Raw genomic sequence first — 18,927 nt, forward strand, 5'->3', positions numbered from 1 at the left:
TTGAATTGAGGTGGAAGGTATATGGATGTTCATTACACTACTGTTTAAGTTGGTTGGGGCAAATACAGAGCTTTACAAATTACTGAACCTCAAACCAGCTAAAAGTGTTAGTTATATGTGCATTTCAATTTCAATAGGAACCAGAAGATAGCACCTTCAGGCGACAAGGCTTGGCAGGTGAGGGCCATGAAGAGGTCTTGCATCCTTAGATGGCAACGGCATGAAGTTGAATTTTCACTTAGATTCTAGCCCAGGAAATTATTCTCAAGCAATTGCCTTTGTCATGCTGTGCTCTTTGTCCATACAGAAAAACCTACCAGTACACCTTTTCAAACAAAGAAAACCTCACCAGCCTCCACACCTTCCCCATACCACATGACACATACTGGAACTAGAGACTAAAATGACTGTGGGGTGCCTGGGTGGCTCAATCGGTTAAGTGTCCAACTCTTGATTTCAGCTGTTGAGCCCCACATCTGGCTCCACACTGAGCATGGAATCTGCTTAAGATCCTCTTTCTCTCCCTCTGACCCTCTCCCTTGCTTGAGCGCATGCACTTGCTCTCTCTCTCTCTCTCTCCCCAAAATTAATTAATGTGCATTCATTACTACTCCATTGGTTTGAATTGTTTCTCACAGATAAGTGGCTATTTTTAAAAGATGGTTTTAAGCAATCCACAGCCAGTTTATTGCTACAGTTAAAAGAACTAAGTGTGCAGATTACAGAAACTCCCAAAACCCTTGTGACTTTCCCCCATGACAAGTTTTATTCAACTGAGTTTTAATTTATGAAAATGCGCAACTGTGAAAGAAGGTAACAGAACAAAAAAATATATAGCAAATGTTTTATGACAACACAAAATGCTTTATTCTTCTTTAATTTTTATTTATTTTATAAAGCTTTATTTATTTAAGTGATCTCTATACCCAACGTGGGGCTCAAACTCATGACCCCAAGATCAAGAGCCAGATGGTCTATAGACTGGGCCAGCCAGGTACCCCCAACACAAAATGGTTTAAAGTTTTTTTTTTTTTTTTTTTTTAAGTCAGTACTTTGTTGTTGTTGATTTATTTTGAGAGACAGAGTGAATGGGGAAGGCACAGAGAAAGAGGGAGAGAGAGGGAATCCCAGGTAGGCTCTGAGCTGTCAGGTTCTGAGCTGTCAGCCAGATGTGGAGCTTGAATTCGAGAACCATGAGATCATGACCTGAGCCGAAATCAAGAGCTGGTCGCTGAACCTACTGAGCACCCCCCCCCCCCCCGGCCAGGTGCCCCTAAAGATGTTATTGTCGTTGTTTTTTAATATTTATTTTTGAGAGAGAGAGAGAGAGAGTATGAGTGTGGGAGGGGCAGGGAGGGGCAGAGAGGGGAGGGCAGAGGATCCCAAGTGGGCTCCACACTGACAGTAGACAGCTCTAGGCAGGGCTCGAACTCAAACCTCGAGATCATGACCTCAGCCGAAGTCACATGCTCAACAGACTGAGCCACCTATGGGCCCCATAAATGTTTTACACGGTGTTTTTTAAACTGTTAGAAACGTCAAGATTTCTATTCCTTTAAAAGTTTTATTTCTATAGAGTTGAGAAAATAACATCTGTACTCGATTCCTAGACCGATGTCCCCTGAAAATAGGAAATGTATACAATGCTATCACCTCCCCACTTACATAGCTCTAGACATAGTTTTATACTAGCATATGCAAATATTTTCCCAATAAGATGATTCTTATCTACAATTCAAAATAATAGCTGACACTCACCTGGTAATCCAATTATCAGGCACTATTCTAAGTAGTTTACATAATTTATTTCATTTAGTCCTCAGAGGAATCCTATAAAGTAGGTACTATTACTCTCATTTGAAGATGACAAAACTGAAGCTAACAGGTAATTCTTACCTAGAATTAGTTGGCCAGACATTTAAGAGATTAAATTTCAAATACCGGCTAAACCAGTTACACTTGAATTCTAATCAATTTAGACTTCTGGAAAATATGTTTAAATATAATCATTAATTCCAATGCAAACCTTTCATATTGAATATAAAGTCAGTTTTCCTCAGTTATGCTACATTTTCTTACTGGCAAAGGAAGTAGTGAAATGCCTTACTACTTGTCCTTAACTTGAAAGTGTTTCTGATAGTTCCTCAAACTCTTTTTTTTTTTTTAATTTTTTTTTCAACGTTTTTTATTTATTTTTGGGACAGAGAGAGACAGAGCATGAACGGGGGAGGGGCAGAGAGAGAGGGAGACACAGAATCGGAAACAGGCTCCAGGCTCCGAGCCATCAGCCCAGAGCCTGACGCGGGGCTCGAACTCACAGACCGCGAGATCGTGACCTGGCTGAAGTCGGACGCTTAACCGACTGCGCCACCCAGGCGCCCCTAGTTCCTCAAACTCTTAATGGAACAAGAAGCAGACAAAAATTGGACAAATTCCACTTCTCCACTTCACCCTCAGGTATCTGTTTTTAGTCATCTAAACCTTTTGCATCATGCTAAAATTACTGCTTTAAAAATCAACTCTGCTGTTGGATACTAACCAGATAAACTGATGGCTCAACTCCCAGGGCAGAGGAATGACTGTAGCAGGCTGAGGGACAATGCTCTTGGAAGCCACCCAAAATGCCCTAGGTTAATTTACCTAAATCTAATCCGTTCATGCATTCATCAGGGCCCAATTCCTGTCCTCCCCAAGACCAGCCCACAGACTTTTCTCTGACTGCTGGAGGTGGGTGGCACATAATTTCAGCTACATTATGTCATAATGCTAATCATAACTCTTAAAGGCATCTTTTGTCGGTATTTGCTTTGAGTACCTGGCATAGTACAAATACAGATAATGCAAAAAGTCAGTAACCTGTTGTTTCATTAGGCTTTCTGGTTCAAGGTACATTTGCACTGGTTGTGGTTGAGAATCTCTGTCAGGCTTGATTCACTTTTTGGCAACTAGGAAAACAGCTCTTACAGGAATATGTAATTCTGTTTCTCCACAAGCCACACAGCAAAATAATTTAACAGTTCTATAGCAGTTCAGGACCTTTCCATTTGGTCAAATGTAAATAAACCCAAATGGGATTAGTGCTCCCTTCATCTTGAGGCAAAAATAGCTTTTTCTCATCCACACTATGGCTTACATTTCCTCATTATGTGACTTTCTATTTTAAGTATGAATGCTTTAATTCTGGTGTCACCTTAGACCTAAAGTAGTTCCAGTATTTCTAAGTGTGGCCGGAGCTCAAGGCCACAAAATTTAATAAAATGTTTGCTGACTCCAAATTGCCTGTATTTCTACTCTTGGGAGTCTGATTGAGTCATAAAATGACCATAAGGTCAAGTGGCCAAACAAGTATTACACATTATAACCAGCTAACTACTTTCTGTCATTCACCCAAAATCAGTAGGTAGTGTGCTCATCATCCTTAGAGGTCTTTATGGAGAGACTATTGGCCATATGATTGAGGATGCTGAAAGCAGTAAACCAATCTGACAACAGCTAGATAACATCCCTTCCAACTTGAAGATTCTCGACAGTTAAATTTGTCAGAAAACATAGGAGAGCATTCAATTTCTCTCAGGCTACCATTGCTTGAGTAATTCTGTAGTTCCCCCAAGAATCCTTCAACATTACCTGCTTATGGGCCACTGAGTTACTTACTGGTCACCTCATTATCAAAGACAGGTTATCATGAAGAGACTGAGCTCAGACACATAACTCATGTAAAATACAAGAGTCATAAAGGATTATGGAGAAAATATTCTATGCATTATCAAGAGCTATACAAAAATGTGTGGGGCACCTGGGTGGCTCAGTCAGTTAAGGGTCCAACTCTTAATTTCGGCTCAGGTCATGATGTCATGGTTCATGGGTTCAAGCCCCAGGTCAGGCTCTGCACTGGCAATGAGGAGCCTGCTTGGGATTCTCTCTTTTTTCTCTCTCTCAAAATAAATAAATAAACATTAAAAAAAAAAAAAAGTGTGATGGTGTTACACAGAGCTTCTGAATCCCCAAATCCCTGTTGACCCTATGTTCTGGTTAATGAGGAAGAGACTGGACTATAAAAAATCAGTTCCTAGTACAAATTTACACTGAGATTTTGGAGCACATCCAATTTCCATAGCGACTGCATAAAGTACACCAGCGTAGTAGAAATCAATATATCTGAAATTAGAACAACAAACGTCCTCAGTGTAAGCAAAAACTGATGGTCACAGTATCCGTGCTTTTTTCTCCACAGGTCCAGAATGAAAGAAGTCTCACACTCTCAAATCCCTGATTCTTTAAAGGTCTCCTGTCACTAGGTCACGTCTTCCAAAGCCTTGCTATATGATCTTGCTTTCTAAACTTATTTTTACAGTTGTGGAAAGAATTTATTTGTGATTTCTCATAGTCGACAGTGGTTTTAAGTGCTTGCCCAGAACCGTCACAGGAACGGTGTATGTTTTCTACAGGATCCATCCAGGGCTCCTGAATTCGAGGTTGGTGCAACGTAGGATAAAGCAAAGGAGTTGGGGGCGGGGGGCGCTTTCATGAGCAGGAAGAAGAGAAAAGAGTGGTGCCTGTGCTCTGAGGATGATGGGGACTCCGGTCTTGACGGGAAAGGACAGCCCCACAGGAGCCTGAGCCCACGGCTCTAGCCCTCGGCCACAAAGCTCCAGAGCTGGAGGCTGCCCAGGACCCCGGCAATCTCTGGGCACCCCAGCTCCAGACCTCAACGACAGCCGTCCTCGGTTCTGAGACCAGCCAGATGCGCCCGGCCACGTTCCCACCCCCTACCCGAACTCACAGCCAGTCTCCTTCTTGATCTCCTCGAGCTCTTCGTCCCGCAATAACGTGGAAGCCCGAGACCCCATCACAGAGCCGGAAGCTGCTCCGGGAGCAGGGGCGCCTGAAGCGACAGCGGCGACGGGAGAGAGGGAGGGAAGGGAGAGAGGCCCAAGGGTCAAGAGACGAGAGGGCAGTGTTCTTACTGCGGACCAGGGAGGGAACCCAGAGGTGGCGAGCGGAGGAGGGCGGTCCGAGGACCAACCAATTAGGAGCGAGGCTGCACCCGGCGCAGAAGTCGACGTTGACGCTTTTAGCTCCAGCCCCGGAATGAATCAGCCCAGCGCAGGGCCGGGTATTCCTAAGCGCAGACCACGCCCCCGGAAGCATGATGCTACCGGCCTTAAAAAGGCAATGCCACTTTGGCTCTAGCGACCGCAATTAAAAGGGCAACGTCGTCGACCCATAGTTTTACAACAAGCTAACCTGAAGCAGGCAGCGTAGGCAACCCGTTTCTCGCAGAACTCAAAAAGTGGAAATCCCACCCACAGGTGGCAGGGACTGCAGAGAGAAACAAAAATATAGACAAAACGTCTCCTGGGGCAACGCTAGGGTGTGTCTCTTGAGAACTGCATGCTGGGAGTTGCACCTCCTTTTTTCTGGAGGCTCTCTCACCTCCTGGCCGCTGGGGACGCTCGGGAGCCAGCTTCAGGGCTGCGTGCCGATTGGCTCCTTGGGAAACAGCCGGCACCCCTGGTTGCGTCCGGCTGGCGTCCGGTCCTCGGTGTGGGTGTTCGGCGCCGCGTTTTTCGGTTTGTTTTCGGCACTGTCTTTTGGTAACCGCCAACGCCTGCGTAAAACTCTCCAAGAGTTCTTCCGTAAAAGCAGCCCATTCTTTTTTAGCTCAAGACTGAAGCTCGAGGGAGTCACCATTTGCGTGAAATTGGGACAGGATTTCCCAAACTTCCCTTCGGGGGAGAAAATAATCTATCGGCAGACGAGATTAAATTCTCAGCGTATGGTCCGCCATTTACTTGAAGTTCTTTATTTTGCCTTAACAATGAGGAATTTTGCATTTTATTTTTATGACATTGTTTTCTGGAAAATGTTTAAGCCATCCGTTAAATTAGTACACCCTCTCCGGTGAACCAGTTCTTTTCCTGTGGCTTCAATGCCTTTTCACCCCCTCCCCACCCTTTGAGTGTTGCTTTGTACAGAACCCCTTTGAGATGCGGAAGAAGCAAATTCTGACCACGGTCACTTAGTACCTACACTACTTTTAAGTTTTACCTAAGGTTTTGACGACTTAGCATGAGGCCAAGGTTCCAGTCTCAGTGGGTAGTTTCCATGGTTGACTTGCTCTTGTCTGATCTAGTGTTGTCTCTCTTCAACTGCTCTGGCATGGCAGCTGGATTGGTCATGCATAAAATTGTAATAGTTCTAACGGTTTAGTTAGTAAAACTGCCAAATTCTGGAAATGTTACTAATGTAGAAGAGACCAGGAGAAATTAGATCCCAGAGATTTCTGGGTGAGCAGTTATGGCAGCATGTATTGGCAAGTATTTTGCCAATATCAGTTTTTTGTTTTTTTTTCCATTTGCTCTTTAAGGGTTTTTGGTTTGTTGGTTGGTTGGTGTTAAAAAGATAAATGTATATGCCATTTAAAAGCCTCTAAATGTTCTGCTTGTTCCGTTTAGCTAAGCAATGAAAGGTAGTATTACCTCATTGTATAGACCAAGAACCCAAACCTTGCCTGAAGTTTTATGGTTTTCAATTTCCCATGTATAAATTAGAGTTGGTGCTTGCAATGGTCCTTTCCCCATTATCATTCTAAAAAGATGAGTGAGCAAAACTGAATTACTCTCGTGTTTTTATTTTTCTTGTTCCTTCCAGGTATGGGAAAAGGGAAAATAACCTCATTCCCCCAAAAATATTTTTAAAATCATAGATCTCTTTTATTTTCAAGTGGTTGGACACTTAAAGAAGATTGTTTGAAGACTGCTTTTGGAATCAAATAGCATGGATCCCAGCAGCGACTACCATTTCCTCAATCAGATTTTGTGGAGAAGGGTGAAACTCACATTGGTTTGTGGCATCTTTGAGGGAGTACTCCAGCATGTGGACCCTAACAAGATTGTTGTCCTGAAGAAAGGTCTCATTTTATTTCTCATCATCTTCTGCTTTTTAAGAGATTAATAGCTAAGTTTGGGTGATGGCTCTGGGCTTCATTAGCAACTGGGAGGGAGTCATTCCTAGTCTAGGAAAGAGGTAGGAGGAAGATTAGAATGCTATTTTCCCCGACAGAAAACATGGCTATATATGCTGGCTTGTCCCCACTTCTATACTTTTGTTTACATGATAGTGAAAATTTTCAATGTGTAGATTCTTTTTTCATTGGGTACTTTTTAATTTCTTTCCATATGTGTCTTGAAATTAAAAATCATCACTCGATTCGATAGAATTCCTTTTGGCTTCAACAGACAAATTCACAAAGACAAAGGTAGATTTACTTTTGGCTTCAGCAGACAAATTCACAAATTAATTTTTCTCATGCAAAAACAAGTGTAGAGATAGGCTGCTGAGGAATAGTGCAGTGACTCAAAGATGCCAGGAGGGACCAGGTGCCTTGTGCTTTTGCCACCTCGGTGATCATCTGTCATCATCATGGTTACAAGGTAGCCTCTATATCTCCCAGCTTCAATTCTGTTCATTTTAAGGGTTGCAACTCAGGAACAGCCAAATGGAAGAGATGCACTGGCAAAGTTATGTGGGAAGGGGCTCAGAATTTCCATGCCCTCTCTGGGTGTACCACCCTCTTAGTTCCTACATGTGTTCACCTTGAAAGTCCAATATATAGTTTTTATTCAGCTAGAATATTGACTTGCTAGGATAGTTGTCTCCCTGAAAGAAGTTTCAAGTTCACAATTGAAGCTTGTATACGTGGCATTTGAGAGATTAGTGTTATTCTTAAGCCATGTTATAAGTTAAAATAGACCTTTGTGGACTAGGGTGGGACTATACCAGACTTTTGCAGTATAGTAACTCATTCAGTAATCATTTGGTTTTTTTTGTTAATTTTGCTTTTTAAATGTATTTTAAGTAGGCTGCATACCTAACATGGGGCTTCTACTCATGACCACGAGAGCGAGAGTTGCGTGCTCTTCTAGCTAACCTAGCCAGGCATCCCTCAGTAATATTTTATTGATAGTTTATTTTATTGATTTATTTTTATATTGATAATATTTTATTGATTTATTGCAGGTACTATGACAGATACCAGGGATATAGATAAGGGTTACATGGTCGCTGTCCTCAAAAAACTGAGTCTAGTAAGGAGACAGATAAGCAAGCAGAAAGCTATAATGCAGTATGATATCCTCTTCTGATAGAGGGAAACACAAGATGCCATGGAAACACAAACGGTTCAGTTAATTTTTTTTAAGTTTATTTATTTATTTTGAGAAAGCAAGAGCTTGTGTGTGTGGAAGGGGCAGAGAGGGAGAGAGAGAACCTAAGCAGGTTTGCACTGTTAGCACAGACCCCAGTGCAGGGCTTGTACCCACAAACCATGAGATCATGACCTGAGCTAAAATCAAGAGTCAGATGCCCAACTGAATGAGTCACCCAGGTGCCCCAAAGTTTCAGTTAATTTAGATCTGGGAGTGGTAGAGTTAGGATAGTAGGGAAGGTGTCCCAAAGGTGAGTAGGATTTAGCTAGGTGGGAAAAGAGTGGAAGGTGTTTCAAGCCAGTCATTGTCAAACTTTAGCTGTGGATCAGAAACACCTGGAAGACTTGTTAAAACACAGATTCCTGGGCCCCCCTCCCAAAGATTCTCATTCTTAAGGTCTGAGGTGGGGGCCAACAATTTGTATTTCTAACAAGTTTCTTGGTGATGCTGATGCTTAGTTGGGGAACCACACTTTGAGAGAACCACAGTTTTATGCAGAAAGTAGCAGCATGTACAAAAAATGTAAAGACATGAAAACTTGGTGCATTCAGGAAACCTAAGTAAATTTCAGTATGAGGATGTAGTGAGACTTATGAGTGGAGAAGTAGACATGGGACTAATCAGAAGGCCTTAGCATATCATAGCATTTGGACACTTCTGAAAGCAATGAGGAACAATTTGAAAGACTTTTTTTTTTTTTTTTTAATTTTCAGTAGGCTCTAGGCCCCATATGAGGCCTAACTTCCAGCCCCGAGATCAAGAATGGCATGCTTTACCGACTGAGCCAGCGAGGTGCACCATAATTTGAAAGATTTTTTTAAGTAGGAAGCATCTAAGTTTTCAAGCTTGTTGCCTGAAATGTTTAATCCTGTGTAACTTGAGAACAATGCTCAGCTACTAGAAACAAACTCAATCCAGTGGCTCAAACTAGGAGTTTATTCTCTTATATAAAAGAAGACAGGCATCCCAGTGCTACTGTGACTCTCCCCAGAGTTGAGGGAAATCCAGATTTTTCATCTTTCTGCTCTGCCATCTTTAGCCCATGCTTTCAAACCTCAAGACCATGTGATGGCTGGTAGAAGTTACAGGAGGAAGAGGACAGAGAGGTAGGGCAGTGTTCCTCCCAGCTTAGTCAATCCCCTTAAAGAGATGCCCTGGAGGTCCAAGAAACCACTCCTGTTTGTGGAGAGACTAAGCAGTTTGCTAGCCTGAATAAATGGCGTTGAATGGACAACAATCAGGATATGCCACATAATTGTTCAACAAAGTGTTCAGTCTAGATAAAAATAGACTTTAATTATATAGTCTTTAATTATACTAATTTTATATAGTTGACATAGTAAGTTAGGTATGTTATATGCTTTTTTTAGTTAACACAATAACAAGCTTTTGCTGGTGTTATTTGAAACTCCAATTTAATGGCCAAACATTTTATTTTATTTTATTTTTTAAAGTTTTTTTTAATTTTTTTTTATTCCTCAAATTCCGTTTAGTTAAAATACAGTATTATATTAGTTTCAAGTATACAATAGAGTGATTCAACAATTCTATATACACAACCCAGTGTCCATCATGACAAGTGCACTACTTAATCCCCAACAACTAAATAACCCACCCCTCCATCCCTTCCCCTCTAGTAACTATTAGTTTGTTCTCTGTAATTTAGAGTCTATTTCTTTTGTTTTGTTTTGTTTTAATTTTTATTTATTTATTTTTAATTTACATCCAAGTTAGTATATAGTGCAACAGTGATTTCAGGAGTAGATTTCTTAATGCCCCTTACTCATTTAGCCCATCCCCCCCGCCACAAACCCTCTAGTAATCCTCTGTTTGTTCTTCATATTTAAGAATCTTTTATGGGGCGCCTGGGTGGCTCAGTCGGTTAAGCGTCCGACTTCAGCTCAGGTCACGATCTCACGGTCTGTGAGTCTGTGAGTCCGTGAGTTCGAGCCCCGCGTCGGGCTCTGGGCTGATGGCTCAGAGCCTGGAGCCTGCTTCCGATTCTGTGTCTCCCTCTCTCTCTGCCCCTCCCCCGTTCATGCTCTGTCTCTCTCTGTCTCAAAAATAAATAAACGTTAAAAAAAAAATTAAAAAAAAAAAAAGAATCTTTTATGTTTTGTCCCACTCCCTGTTTTTATATTATTTTTGCTTCCCTTCCCTTGTGTTCATCTGTTCTGTGTCTTACAGTCCTCATATGAGTAAAGTCATATGATACTTGTCTTTCTCTAATTTTGCTTAGCATAATACCTTCGTTTTTTTGTAATTGCTGTGTAAAATACACACACACACACACACACACACACACCACACCACACCACACCACATCTTCTTTATCCATTCATCCATTGATGAACATTTGGGCTCTTTCCATACTTTGGCTATTGTTGATAGCGCTGCTATAAACATTGGAGTGCATGTGTCCCTTTGAAACAGCATACCTGTATCCGTTTTATAAATTCCCAGTACTGCAATTGCCGGGTTGTAGGGTAGTTGTATTTTTAATTTTTTAAGGAACCTCCATACTGTTTTCCAGAGTGGCTGCACCAGTTTGCATTCCCACCAACAGTGCAAAAGAGATTCTCTTTCTCCGCATCCTCGCCAACATGTGTTGTTGCCTAAGTTGTTAATGTTAGCCATTCTGATAGGTGTGAGGTGGTATCTCCTTGTGGTTTTGATTTGTTTTTCCCTGATGATGAGTGATGTTGAGCATTTTTTCATGTGTCAGTTGGCCATCTGGGTATCTTCTGTGGAGAAGTGTCTATTCATGTCTTTTGCCCATTTCTTCACTGGATGATTTGTTTTTTGGGTGTTGAGTTTGATAAGTTCTTTATTGATTTTGGATACTAACCCTTTATGTGATATGTCATTTGCAAATATCTTTTCCCATTCATTCGGTTGCCTTCTAGTTTTGCTGATTGTTTCCTTTGCTGTACAGAAGCTTTTTATTTTGATGGTGTCCCAGTTATTCATTTTTGCTTTTGTTTCCCTTTCCTCTGGAGATGTGTTGAGTAAGAAGTTGCTGTGGCCAGGATCAAAGAGGTTTTTGCCTGCTTTCTCCTCAAGGATTTTGATGTATCTTACATTAAGGTCTTTCATCTTACATTTAGGTCTTTCATCCATTTTGAGTTTATTTTTGTGTATGGTGTAGAAAGTGGTCAAGGTTCACTTTTCTGCATTTTGCTATCTAGTTTTCCCAGCACCACTTGCTGAAGATACTGTATTCCATTGGATATTCTTTGCTGGTTGGTCAAAGATGAGTTGGCCATATGTTTGTGGGTCCATTTCTGGGTTTCCTATTCTGTTCCATTGATGTGAGTGTCTGTTTTTGTGCCAGTACCATACTGTTTTGATTATTATGGCTTTGTAATACAGCTTGAAGTTCGGGGTTGTGATTCCTCCTGCTTTGGTTTTCTTTTTCAAGATTGCTTTGGCTATTTGGGGTCTTTTCTGGTTCCATACAAATTTTAGGATCATTTGTTCTAGCTCTGTGAAGAATGCTGGTATTATTTTGATAAATATTGCATTGAATATGTAGATTGCTTTGGATAGTATTGATATTTTAACAGTATTTGTTCTTCCTATCCAGGAGCATGGAATATTTTTCCATTTTTTTATGTCTTCCTCAATTTCTTTTATAGGCTTTCTGTAGTTTTCAGTGTATAGATTTTTCACCTCTTTGGTTAGATTTATTTCTAGGTATTTTATGGTTTTTGGTGCAGTTGTAAATGAGATTGATTCCTTGATTTCTCTTTCTGTTGCTTCATTGTTGGTGTATAGGAATGCAAGTGATTTCTGTGCATTGATTTTATATCCTGCAACTTTGCTGAACTCATGAATCAGTTCTAGCAGTTTTTGTGTGGAATCTTTTGGGTTTTCCATGTAGCGTGTCATGTCATGTGCAAAGAGTGGAAGTTTGACCTCCTCCTGGATGATTTGGATGCCTTTTATTTCTTTGTGTTATCAGATGGCTGAGGCTAAGACTTCTAATACTATGTTGAATAACCGTGGCAAGAGTGGACATCCCTGTCTTGTTCCTGACCTTAGAGGGAAAGCTCCCAGTTTTTCCCCCTGGAGGATGATATTAGCGTTGGGTCTTTCATATATGCCTTTTATGATCTCAAGGTATGATCCTTCTATCCCTACTTTCTTGAGGGTTTTTATCAAGAAACATTGCTGTATTTTCTCAAATGCTTTCTCTGCATCCGTTGAGAGGATCATATGGTTCTTGTCCTTTCTTTTATTGATATGATGAATCACATTGATTGTTTTGCAGATATTGAACCAGCCCTGCATCCCAGGTATAAATCTCACTTGGTCTTGGTGAATAATTTTTTTAATGTATTGTTGGATCTTGTTGGCTAATATCTTGTTGAGGATTTTAATAGCTAAACATTTTACAGTATAGTTTTAAAAATATTTACTATAGGAACACCTGAGTACCTTAATTGGTTAAGCGTCTGATTTTGGCTCAGGTCATGATCTCATGGTTTGTGATTTCAAGCCCTGTGCCAGACTCTGCACTGGCAGTGTGGAGCCTGCTTCGTATTCTCTGTCTCCCTGTCTCTGTGCCCTGTGTATACACACACACTCTCTTTCTGTCACTCTATTTCTCTCTCAAAAATAAACATTTTGTAAAAAAAAAAAAAATAAAAATATTTAGTGTATTTTATAATTATAAAATAAAATTTTTATTTGTAGATTATATATACATTGTAACACATTATGAAGTACAATTTAATGTTGTTATATATATGTGTGTGTATATATATATATACACACACATATATATACACACTTATATACATATATATGTATACTTATATATGTATATACGCATTTTTTTTTAAATTTTTTTTTCAACGTTTTTTATTTTTGGGACAGAGAGAGACAGAGCATGAACGGGGGAGGAGCAGAGAGAGAGGGAGACACAGAATCGGAAACAGGCTCCAGGCTCCGAGCCATCAGCCCAGAGCCTGACGCGGGGCTCAAACTCACGGACCGCGAGATCGTGACCTGGCTGAAGTCGGACGCTTAACCGACTGCGCCACCCAGGCGCCGAGCATTTCTTTTTTTTTAAGTAGACTTCATGCCCAGCACGGTGCCCAATGTGGGGCTTGAACTCACAACCCTAAGATCAAGAGTAGGACACTTAACTGACTAAGCCAATACTTGGTGCTCTAATACTTGTTATAATTTATAATTATTTTCTTAGGAATAGTTCCTACAAGTGAAATTACTAGGTAAAAGTTATAGATATTTTAAATATTTTTGATGCATATTTCCAAATAGTTTTTCTAAAGGGTTGTGCCTTTCTACTTCACTACTAGCTATGTGCAAGTGATACTCAGTAACGTTGGATATTTTTAAAAAATTGCTGATGTGTATCTTTCCTAAATTCTTGCTAGTTTTATAGGTAAAAAGTGCTATTTCATTTTAGCCTGTTTATAAAATATTTCTAAAGAAGTTGAACGTATTTCTTGACACTTGTTTACTAATTTTGTATACTATTTGAACAAAGCAGGAGTATTTTTACTATGACGGCAGGAAGGATTGAAGTAGGGAGAAACTATAGGCAGAGAGCATAGACAGGGAACTAGTTTGACAACCAAGGGATCCAATAAAGGGAAAATGATAGTGGTCATAGCTAAGGTTCAGCAAGGAAAGGAAAAGAGAGAGACAGATTCTAGGAATACATAAGAGATGGGAGAAGTAACCTGGTAATCAATTGGATAATTAGAGAGCAATGGAAAAGGACTCCTACATTTATGACTGACTCAGAAGATTACATGTATAGTACTATTAATTGATAGAAATGGGAAGAGAAAGTTTGTTGGTTATACTGGGAGGAGGTAATGATTTCAGTTTGAGAATGTTACAGTCAGTCTCCTAGGAAATGTGAGTGGAACTGAGAGAAATAATCCATGTTGTAGAAATAGTGAATGTTGGGGGTGCCTGGCTAGCTCATTTGGAAGAGCCAAATGACTCTTGATCTCGGGGTCATGAGTTTGAGTCCCACATTAGGTATAGAGATTACTTAAAAAAAATGGTGTCAGGATGTCAGAGGTGGTAGAGGCGGGTAAAGAGATTGGGAGGAGCAAATGAGGGAGACAGTGTAACATTGGTTAGGAGTTGTGTATTAAAATAACTGAGGCCAAGGTTTGAATCCTGACCCTGTCTTTTCTTAGTAGTGTGACCTTAAACAAGTTATTTAACTTTTCTGAGTCTCACATTCTTCCATAACAGAGAGAATGAAATGCCTCTCTCGCTATGTTACTGGAGAGTCAAATGTGGGCAAATAATTAGCATGGTGCCTAGTTCAGTATGCTCAGTATGATAGCTCTAGGAAATTAGTAGGAAAAGGACTAAACTTGAAGTGTGTCCTATAAGGCAAAGAAGAAAGGAGAGAACAGTATTGTCAAAGGATACATGAGAGACAAGGGTGATAAGACTATAAACATTTTTTTTTTAGATTTGAAAAATAGGCAGTTGGTGATTTTTGACCTCAGTAAGAATATATTCAGTGGAATAGTGAGGGTGAAACTCGATTATTTTGGATTGCTGAGCAGAATGGAAATATACAACTGCTGGGAGCACTTCCGTCTAGAAAAGTGACACCAGGGATGCCTGGGTGGTTCAGTCAGTTAAGCATCCAACTTTGGCTCAGGTCATGATCTCATGTGGGTTTGAGCCCCACATTGACAACTCAGAGCCTGTAGCCAGCTTCAGATTCTGTGTCCCCCTCTCTCTCTGCCCCTCCCCATCTTATGCTCTGTCTTTTCTTCTCTTTCTCAAAAATAAACATTAAAAAAAAATTAGAAAAGCGACATCATTTTAGACATGACATCTAAACTTCTCCCTAACTCACCTATCTACTCATGTAAGAGCTCCGTATTTGAGCCAGGAGTTGGATTATTGTCCTTACCAGTACTTGTGAGCAGGTAGCATGACAGGAAACAGGGTGTGGACTCTAGAAGTACTCAACTGCCTTAAAATTTTATCCAGAATTAGGTGGAAAAAAAAAAAACAATAGTAATAAATAGATAGTCCTTAGCCTCAAGAGCCTTAGAATAATTCTTGGGAGAAGTTTAAATTCACTCTGCTACCACTGCCCTTTAAGTTCCTCTTGGACCATTGTTCCCTCTGTTCTTTTTTTTTTTTTTTTTTTTAAGTTTATTTATTTATTTTCAGAGAGTGTGAGTAGAGGTAGGACAGAGAGAGAAGAGAGAAAATCCCAAGCAGGCCTCGTGCTGCCAGGTGTGGAGGCCAACGCAGGGCTCAAACTCACGAACCATGTGATTAGGACCTGAGCGAAAGCCAAGAGTTTGTTGCTTAAGCAACTGAGCCACCCAGGCACCCCCAATCTGTTCTTTATACCATTTGTTACAAGGTTATAGCTTTGTAATTTATTATTGACTCTTCATTTCTTGGGGGAAAATAATTTGAGGATTTTTATAAAACTCAGATACGGCACTTTTGGGGGGCATTATTTTCTTAAAATTTTAGGAAAAAATTATCTTTTTTAATAACTAAATGAATCATTTTCTGTAACAGTGAAGAATGTGGAGACTGGTCGAAGTGTTCCAGGAGTGAAGATGTTTTTTGGGCACGAGATTGTGAACGGTGAGAGATGCATGTTCCCTGACTGCAGGGATTGGGATTTGCAGTAGCAGTAAACTCATGGCTCCACCTCATTCCAACATTTGAAAACATATGAGATGTTGTATTGCCTTTAATATTACATTTATGAATTTTAAAAAAATTTTTTAATGTTTATTTTTGAGAGAGACAGAGACAGAGTGTGAATGGGGGAGGGGCAGAGAGAGAGAGAGAGGGAGACACAGAATCTGAAGCAGGCTCCAGGCTCTGAGCTGTCAGCACAGAGCCTGATGCGGGGCTCAAATTCACAAACCATGAGATCACGGCCTGAGCCGAAGTCGGATGCTTAAATGACTGAGCCACCCAGGTGCCCCTGTGTATGAACCCTTAAAGTTGGTATTTGAGAATTGAACTTCATCTTACTTTCTCGCAAGGTACTATGAACAGAACAGTTCTAGAGAATTTTAATCATCTTAGTTTTACAATGTGAGGACCACTACTGCTTGTTACTAGAGACTCAGCCAGTAGGCAGTTAGGAATCTGAACAGAAAAGAATCTTGCTCAGCAATTAACTTTAACAGTACAGATTCACAGTACATTTGCAGTCCCTTATCTGAAACCTGAGGACCAAATGTTTCAGAATTCACAATTCTGCATTTTTGGAAACCCTAACACCAACTAGATACTGTTTAATATTACATTAACATTGGAAGTGGATCTGGGAACAACTCTGTAATAAAACCGGGAAACTGCAGATAATCCTCCTAAGTGGAATAAAATAGGAATATAAATAGTATGTCAGTTCAGGTTTTGCTGCCAAAAAGAGATACAATTTTTGGTTTTCAGAGATTTTTGGATTTTAGAATTGCAAGAAGAAGCTCTGTTTTTTATTTTGTTTTTGTTTTGTTGTTCTGTTTTTTGGGGTTTTTGTTTGTTTATTTTGCAGCTCTCTTCTTCATTTCTGCCAGCAAAAGCCATTTAGCAAGAGTAGGTCCACTTGTTTGCTAAAAAAAGAGTAGATATGGAAGCTCTTTTGGTCAGTGTGCTTCCAAAAAGCCAAATAGGATAAGAGAAAAGGGGAGCAAGAACTGTTCCTCCTTTCCAGAAGTCTAAAGCAGAAAGCCTTCCAAGTAAGAGTAAAGATCTATGTGGGGAGAATGGGAGATCGGGGACCTTGTGGAGCTGTTCATTTCTTACCAGTGGGGCAGATATGAGGAAAGGGAAGGAAGGACTCCTGTAGATGACAGATTACTGCTGTTTGAAAGATTACTTTGTTTTGTGAGAGTAGAATTCAGAGAGATGAAGGTCTCACCAAATTAATGACTGCCAATCTAGCCCTACTTCAAGGCAACCAGCTATCCTTTCTCACTGAGTATGCTACTATAAACACTCTCTGTCCCTTGAACACCTTTTTGTAATGGCTGTGATGGTGGTAGTAGTAGTGGGATTCTTTCTTTAAAAAAAATAAAAGATTTTAAGTAATCTCTACACCCAACATGGGGTTCAGACTCACTTCCTGAGATCAAGAGTCACATGTTAACAACTGAGCCAGACAGGTGCCCCATAGTGGGATTCTTTTTTTTTTTTTTTTGAAACTAGATTCCTTTTTTTTTTTTAATGTTTATTTATTTTTGACAGAAGAGAGAGACAGAGCATGAACAAGGGAGGGGCAGAGAGAGAGGGAGACACAGAATCCGAAGCAGGTTCCAGGCTCTGAGCTGTCAACACAGAGCTCAATGCGGGGCTCGAACTCACAAACCGCGAGATCATGACCTGAGCTGAAGTCGGACACCCAACCGACCGAGCCACCCAGGTGCCCCTACATTCCTTTTTTAAAGTTCATTTTTTTTTATTTTGAGAGAGAGGGGGAGAGAAAGAATCCCAAGCAGGCTCCGCACTTACGGTACAGACCCCGACACGGGGCTCAGTCTGTGAGATTACTACCTGAGCCAAAACTGAGAGTCAAATGCTTAACCAACTAAGCCACCCAGGTGCCCCTATGTAGTGGGATTCCTAATTGTGTTCTATTAGCCTTTGCCCTGGATCAAAGCTCTGGACTGCAACAAAGCTAGGCTGTGGATGGGTTTGCAAAGAGAGGCAAAGGAATCACTACTACTATCTCCCTAACTCAAGAGAGGGCTAACCACTGACCAGCTTTGTGAACTGGACATGTGGATTTCATCTCTTCCTAAATCCTTTCTCAAGACTTGGCATTTTTTCATAATTTTTAAGTTCAAAGGGCAGTCTTCTCCTTCTTTTCCCTGTGGTTCAGTCAGCCACGGATTGAGACTTTTTCCACTCTCCCTGAAAAGCACTTTGAATAAGAATTATTAAAGTGATAACTAACTAGAATTTAAATAAAACCTCAAACAAACAAAAATAAATTTAAATGGGCCCCTAGGTGACTCAGTTGGTTGAGCATCCAACTTTGGCTCAGGTCATGATCTCACAGCTCTTGAGTTCGAGCCCCACATCGGGGTCTGTGCTGACAGCTCAGAGCCTGGAGCCTGCTTCAGATTCTGTGTCTCCCTCGCTGTCTGCTTGTCTGCTGCTCATGCTCTGTCTCTCTCTCTCTCAAAAATAAGTAAACATTAAATTAAAAAAATAAATTAAAAAAAATAAAATGAGGGGCGCCTGGGTGGCTCAGTCGGTTAAGCGGCCGACTTCGGCTCAGGTCATGATCTCGTGGTCCCTCTCTCTGACCCTCCCCCATTCATGCTCTGTCTCTCTCTGTCTCAAAAATAAATAAACGTTAAAAAAATTTTTTAAAAATTAAAAAAAATAAAATAAAATGAAGAATAATAATTGACTACTCAATATTTTCAATGACTTTCACTTTCTCTGCCCAAGACTCAACACATCTAGATAGTGCAGGGGAAGGAGACATTTGGAACATAGTATGGCCCCTTAGTGGATTTTCTCTGACTAGTACCTATGTATACTTAATTGACTCTAAAATGCCATTAATTATAAAGTGCACTATTAAAAAAATTTTTTTTAATGTTTATTTTTGAGACAGAGACTGAGCATGAGTGGGGGAGGGGCAGAGAGAGAGGGAGACACAGAATATGAAGCAGGCTCCAGGCTCTGAGCTGTCAGCACAGAGCCCAACGCAGGGCTT

At 40.6% G+C, this 18,927-nt stretch overlaps 2 protein-coding genes across 7 annotated transcripts in view; one reads left to right on the top strand and one right to left on the bottom strand.

Annotated features, from left to right (window-relative positions):
- The window catches only part of CHP1 (calcineurin like EF-hand protein 1), a 46,605-nt gene extending 41,492 nt beyond the window's left edge, over nt 1-5,113 (bottom strand). Inside the window, exon 1 of the mRNA XM_042942373.1 lies at nt 4,784-5,113. Within this exon, the coding sequence (XP_042798307.1) occupies nt 4,784-4,850 (67 nt within the window). The 5' untranslated portion in view covers nt 4,851-5,113. The remainder of the gene's footprint in view (nt 1-4,783) is intronic.
- The window catches only part of EXD1 (exonuclease 3'-5' domain containing 1), a 38,070-nt gene continuing 23,580 nt past the window's right edge, over nt 4,438-18,927 (top strand). For 2 of the 6 annotated variants that reach the window (XM_042942366.1, XM_042942372.1), the window contains exons 1-3: nt 5,497-5,777; nt 6,728-6,913; nt 15,762-15,830. In XM_042942366.1, the coding sequence (XP_042798300.1) occupies nt 6,781-6,913; nt 15,762-15,830 (202 nt within the window). In that variant the 5' untranslated portion in view covers nt 5,497-5,777; nt 6,728-6,780. Of the gene's footprint in view, nt 4,476-5,265; nt 5,375-5,481; nt 5,778-6,727; nt 6,914-15,761; nt 15,831-18,927 lie in introns of those variants that run through there. The other 4 variants (XM_042942369.1, XM_042942368.1, XM_042942367.1 and 1 more) reach the window with 4 other exon arrangements.

Source organism: Panthera leo, chromosome B3 (genome assembly GCF_018350215.1).
Source record: "Panthera leo isolate Ple1 chromosome B3, P.leo_Ple1_pat1.1, whole genome shotgun sequence".
NCBI lineage: Eukaryota > Metazoa > Chordata > Mammalia > Carnivora > Felidae > Panthera > Panthera leo.